Genomic DNA, 6,405 nt, shown 5'->3' on the forward strand with positions numbered 1-6,405 from the left:
TGATCAAGAAAGAATTGTGCGGACACACTAATTAAAGACGCGCCACTAACTACGTACCCTAGTTAGAAACTCAATTGAATAAGCTATTTAGATTCACAGCTCTACATTCGAAATACGTTGTTTATGTATCAACAAGTATATATATACATGTGCTTCGGTTGGCAGAGTTCAATAGAAAATTGCAGCTGTTTTTGTAGATCCAATGGTTCGAATCTGCTTGCAGATTCGCAAATCCAAATCACTATCGAAAACACGTGGTTAAGGTTACTAAACGGATTTATGCATGTATTTACCAAAACTTGGGGTTAAATGATAACATATTATTTTGGTCAAATGATAACATTGGGTTACAGTTATCCAGACACAATGATTAACATTCTAAACTAGTGTATGAGCTAGCCATTCCACCAATAAAAGAAAAACTGGCATATGCATGACATATTAGGGTTTACTATTGATTTGATATGCTTCATAAATTTCTGTTAATATAACATTATGTCTGAACGATATGTTGGAGGTTCGTGCTTCATATTAAACAAAGTGATTATTATTGGTTCTCAAATAATTAACAAATGAAGGTTATTTATAAGACCTTCAACATCTGATGTATTAGGTTACCAACTAAATACTATGGGAACAATTAAACTATTTGAAATGTCACATTGCTGGACCTACCAAACAGTTTTAATAATTCACAGACAGTAAGCCGAAGGTTCAATATATCCCCCTACTCACGAGAACAGATAGGCCATGCATGGACATTATTTTTCAAGTTGAGATTAATTATATATGTTGCTTTTGTTGATTGATGAACATTGTTTGATGATGATTCTATTATTTATAACTTTCACACTTTGGAGACATCCTATCATAAATTACGTTGAATTATTAGAGCTATCTCTACATTATGATGATCCAATGGGCAAATATTACCTTGCACTCTATTTATTTATTTATTTTCTTTTGACGTCTCTTTTTTTTTACACTATAAAGTGAGTGCTTTGTTAATATCAACCAGTCGGTTAGTATCGATGAAGAAACATCAACAGTAGTATTGAGGAGAGAGTGCTCCGTCGATACCAAGCGATGGGTGCCTCCTCAGTGACTAATCTCTACTATTTATACGAATCATCTACGAGTGCAGAGAGCGAACGAGATTGACCACTTCAAACCAGCTATAAGAAATTCATCTTTGACACACTCGAAGTTCTTTATTAACAAATTACTAATTAGGTTTAACAAGTCAACAATGTCCTCTTCAAATTATATAATTTAAATCTTTTACTTTTTAGATTACAATATATGAGAATTCCTAAAATGACATGAATGATAAATTAGGGGGATTAGTTTCAATTGACAGATAATTAAGCAAATCAAGGTAGAGTTGACTTTAACCATAAATAAAAAGGCAAGAATTGATTAACATCGATGTAAAATAAAGGATAAAATATGGGATGCTACCATTTCTTTTCCGTTTTGAAACATTCTGTCTATGATTAATTTATTTATTAAAAAAAAGGAGATAAATCAGGAAAATATAAATAGATGTGGTTATTCCTGACTCATCAGCTAGATTATCCCTAGAAGATCATATAAAAAATCTAGGGCTCTAAAATGGCCCTCAAATGAAGTTCAGCCTCATATTTCCACACTTATAAATCATAATGTGCCCCTAACCACTAACTAACAGGCACTTGGAAGTGACATACGTCCACATAACGCCCATATATTCATAGGCCCTACGGACTTCCAATTCCCTACCTTACTTCACTAAATTATTCATTTCCCTAACTGTTAAGTTATTGAATTATTTAGTTTTACTAAAAGTTCTAATTAAATAACAAATAACGCTTTACCGCAATAATAAAACACTGTCATAATTATATACTTTGCCACGAGTTCAATTCTCGCCGTCTACCTTCTTTCCCTAATAACTAACTAAAAACTTACTAACTAGATACAACAACTACACCAACCAAAGTACGATAATACAGCAGTGGAAAGACAGATATTCTTCTGGTTTTGGGCAACTTTGCCTTTAGTAATTAATATTGGAACTTGTTTCAGTTACCTTCACATGAATTCAAATTCTTTTTGTGAGAATCTCGAAAATCTGTCAATTTAATCTGTTCATCGTATATCGTGCGATTAGAAATTATTTTAAATATTTTTATTTAAAATTAAACACAAACATTACTTTACAAAAACTGACCGTACAATATAAGATAAATAGATAGATTCCCATCCGGAGAGGATCCTGTTGTGACCTTTGCATAATTACATTCACTCGTTGATATATATTCTCCAACATCCACGGGCCACGTGGATTAAACTACTCCGAGTTTGACTGTTCCCCAAAGCCTTTTACAGACTTGCGAAACTGGATTTTGTCAACACGACCCACCCACCGTCCCTGCAGAGAACCCTCAATGTGCGCCAAAACCGCCTCCCACATTTTTCATTAATTATCTCAGCCAATTCAATTAAAATAAAACATCGTAATAATTAAAAAAAATCTCAGAAATAGAGCGTAATAAAATAAAATTAATGAATACACGAGCACAATCACTGAATTTACCAGCTTTGCAATACATAATCCTTCCCAAGTTGCATTCGAAATATTACCATTGCAAGATCAAAATTCCTCATGGATTCTTTCACATTCCAAAAATAAATTAAAACAAAATGGAAAAGAGTTATCGGTTTTTTTAATGTTAATTTAATTATTTTTTCCTAAAGAAAATATAATTAACCTCTGTACACAGGCGACCGCTCGGAAACGATCTTTGAAATTTTGGAATGCCGGAAGGCCTTGATCGGGCTCGGGAAATGCCATCCCCTGCCTTTCGCCGGCGGTCTCTCACCTCCACCGCTACCAGCTTTTGAAGACATCATCGGCACGGCCACCGACCTCGATTTTCTCATCATCTTCCTTCTCATCGCAGCATCTGCGTCTTCTTCCTCCTCTTGGATTTCTCCCTCGGCTTTCTTCTCCGCCGTGGTCACGTGTTCTCCATTATTAACCTCGCTTGTCTTGCTCCTGTGAGACGACCGGAATACCGACGACCAAAACGACGGTGTTTTAGTCCGTCCGCCGCTCTGGGGCTCGCTCCTGTCGCCGGCGGAGTCAAAGTCCGCGTGTCTAAAAGCGCCGCCCAGAAACTTCGACGTGGAGCGCAGAAAAGGGACCGCAACCGACCGGGACCGCCGGAAAGACGGCTCGCTCTCGAGAATCTTGGAGACTCGGACGCCGTCGCCGGCGGGGAAGCGAGAGGACGAAGAAGAAGACGAGGAAGACGACGTCGTGGCGCAGCAACCGCAGGGGCGGACGTTAGCGCAGTCGGGGCAGAGAACGACGAGGCGCTCGCGGAGGCAGACGGGGCAGATTCCACTCTTGCGGCGCTTGGAAGGGTGTTTAGGGCATTTCCAGACCTCCTCCTCGTCAACGTAAACCGCCGCCATCTCTGGCTGTGGAGTCGTTGGCTATCTGTCGCTCGGGTTGTTTTCTTTTTTCTCTCTCTCGCTTGCGCGTTGTATGGTTTTCTTCTATGTGGCTGAGGTTTATAAGAGGTGGGGTTTGATTGTGGGGAGACAACTTAACCGCGGTTAATATCGTAACCATGGTTAACTTAATTCGGGTTATGGGGCGTCGTTTGGTAAACCTTGGCGGACGGAACGCCCGCGTTCTGGGCTTGTTAATGGAATCGGTAGAGTAGAGCGAGGTGGAGGTTTTGAATGGGTGTCTCCGTGTTGTAAAGCTTGACCCTCTACTTTTGACTTATCTACGGAAATGCCATGTAGCAGTCCACACGTGCGACATGGTGAAATGGACTGGTCATTGGGCGGGGGGGTCCAAGGGAAAAAAGACGGATTGATTATTTGTAAAGTAAAGCATCTTTATAGGTGTTACTAGAAGCTCTGACCAAACGAGTCGTGGATCTAATTGACTTTTGAAAACAACCAAGTCAAATTATCCCATCATTTGTGCTTTAATTTATGAATTTTGATCCTCGTGTAAGAGAGTTTTAGCAAATATTCTACAAAATCACGTACAAAGGGGGTACAAGATTCCATGGTAGTGTAGAAAAATTAGTAAACCATGTTGGATTAGCAAATTTGGTTCAACTTTAGCTAGAACAATGAGTTTCGTTGTATTTTTGTTTGCCCTCGTGATAGTAAAAGGGCAGCACATTTTGTCGCCTCATATGTAGCTAGGCACGGTGGCTCTCATTTGTGGGACTTTGTTGGTCTTGATTTCTTTTTAATATTTTGGTGGAGGATGCAAATATTTTCATTTGAATTTAATAAAGTCTAACAAAAATAATAATATTAGGCATCCAATTTGGAGGATTTAGCCTATATAGCTCGTTTGAAAGTACTTTTAAGAATGACTAAAAGCGCTGAGAAAATGATTTTTGGATTCCAAAAGTACTTGAATTGCTTTCTTGAAAGAATGAATAGTTATGTGCTTCTTCCAATAAGTATTTTTTTTTCAAAATTCACTTATGTTTTTACTAAGAATTGGTTACAAAAAACATATTCACCAAAATGCGTTTTAGTCATTTTAAAAGCACTTACAAACAAGCCTTAAGAATTGTGAATTTTTTTTTTTACTCGTAGCTTATGGTACAAGGACCAACCAACCTTTTACCACTTAATACTACAGTTTAGTTGTATTCCTCTTCACTTGTAAGTTAGAGGTCTTAGGTTTAATTTTTGCCAAAGATGAATTTGAATCATATTATTACTAACTCATGATGAGACTTAGTCCACCCCCTCTTACTTAGTGTAGATAATATCGTTTGTTAAAAAAAATCCTGCAAAATAAAGGAAAATGTCACTTAAAAGTAAATATCAATTGGCGTTATAGTCAATTAATTATTTATTTCTACATTTAAAGAAAGTCAAACAATTCGAGAAATATTGAAATGAGGAATTACAAGAGTAGATTTCTAACTAACTTTTAGCTGTTTACTTTTACTAACCCTCCATATTATATTATAGGGTAAATATAAGTTTACTACCCTTTTTTTTCGTGGTTTTCACCATTTGGTACATCAAGTTTTTTTCGTCCTAGAGTCATACCTAAAGTGTTAATTTTGAGACAGTCTCATACATCCGTTAGTCAAACTGTTAAATCTCCCATTAACTGATGACGTGGTGCCCATGTGGACAATGACTGGACGCCACTTGTCATTAAGGGGTCCACGTGGAATTTAAAATTAAAAAAAAAAGTGGTCATCTTTTACCTCCCCCAACGTCTTCTTCCTCATTTATCCCTCCATTCTCTCCTCTACACCAACCCACCAAACCTTCTTCTCCTCTCCTCTTCGACTCGTCATACATCCACCCTTCCCCCTCCATCTTCGACTCCACCCATCCACCCACCCTTCCCCCTCCATCCAACCCACCAAACCCTAATTTCCATTGTGCCCACTCTAGCCGCTCGCCCTTCCCTCCCCTAAAACTATCATTTGTATTTTCTTAATCCCAATTTCTTAATCATCTCAAAATTTTGACATCAATTCATCTCCTAATTTCAATAATTTGTAATAATCCCCAAATTTAATCGTAGATCGTACAACGTCGTTCAAATCGCGAAACCCTTCCTCTTCCTTTACGACCACCACCCCTACCTTGTCACCAACCTCCTCTGTTTTTTTCTCACCCAAAACAATTCCAACAACGACAGCCTCACCGTTCAATTTGCCGACGCCCAAGATAGAGATGGGGACCAATTCGACGTCCTCTTCGACCCCCTTGGCATCTCGACGGCTTAGAGGAGCTCGTTGTACGATCTGATAGGCAAGCTCGAGCAGGTCGAGCGTGAACTTAGGCCGATGGTGCATAGGCTAGTGGCGAGAGCAAAGGGCGAACAAAGAGGGTGAAAAGAAAGAGGGGTTGTTGGTCGTCGGATTGGATGGGAGGATTCGAGAGAAAGCTGGGAAGGGAACGGCGCCGGTGAAGAAGGAGTAAGGGAGATCATGGCTTTTTATGTTGGGAGAAGAAGAAACGAAGAGGAAGAAGACATCAGGGGAAGTAGAAGAGGACAATATTTTTTTTTTAATTTTTAATTTCCACGTGGACCCTTTAATGACACGTGGCGCCCAGTCATTATCCACATGGGTGCCACATCATCAATTAACGGGAGACTTAACAGTTTGACTAATGGATGAATGAGACTGTTCCAAAATTAACACTTTAGGTTTGACCTTGGGACGAAAAAAACTTGATATACCAAATGTTGAAAACCAAGAAACATGAGAGTAGTAAACTGATATTTACCCTATATTATATATTTTACCTCGTTCTTAGTATATTTTGGTAGAATTTTGATATTTTGCTCTATATTGTCAACATATGACATTCAACTTCATTTGGAGCAAAACATACTCAAACAGATGA

At 38.5% G+C, this 6,405-nt stretch overlaps 1 protein-coding gene across 1 annotated transcript; it reads right to left on the reverse strand.

The window, feature by feature from the left end:
* Window positions 1-2,524: 2,524 nt before the first annotated feature.
* LOC126626789 (uncharacterized) lies at window positions 2,525-3,553 on the reverse strand. The gene has a single exon (XM_050296185.1). It carries the CDS (start codon window positions 3,460-3,462, stop codon window positions 2,749-2,751), a length of 714 nt encoding a protein of 237 aa, XP_050152142.1. The 5' UTR covers window positions 3,463-3,553; the 3' UTR covers window positions 2,525-2,748.
* Window positions 3,554-6,405: the final 2,852 nt, after the last annotated feature.

This window comes from Malus sylvestris, chromosome 6 (assembly GCF_916048215.2).
Source record: "Malus sylvestris chromosome 6, drMalSylv7.2, whole genome shotgun sequence".
In the NCBI taxonomy this organism is placed as follows: Eukaryota; Viridiplantae; Streptophyta; class Magnoliopsida; order Rosales; family Rosaceae; genus Malus; species Malus sylvestris.

Bases quoted from the DNA above. Each gene is read 5' to 3' on its own strand.
- LOC126626789 (XM_050296185.1), bottom strand. From the start codon at position 3,462: ATGGCGGCGGTTTACGTTGACGAGGAGGAGGTCTGGAAATGCCCTAAA.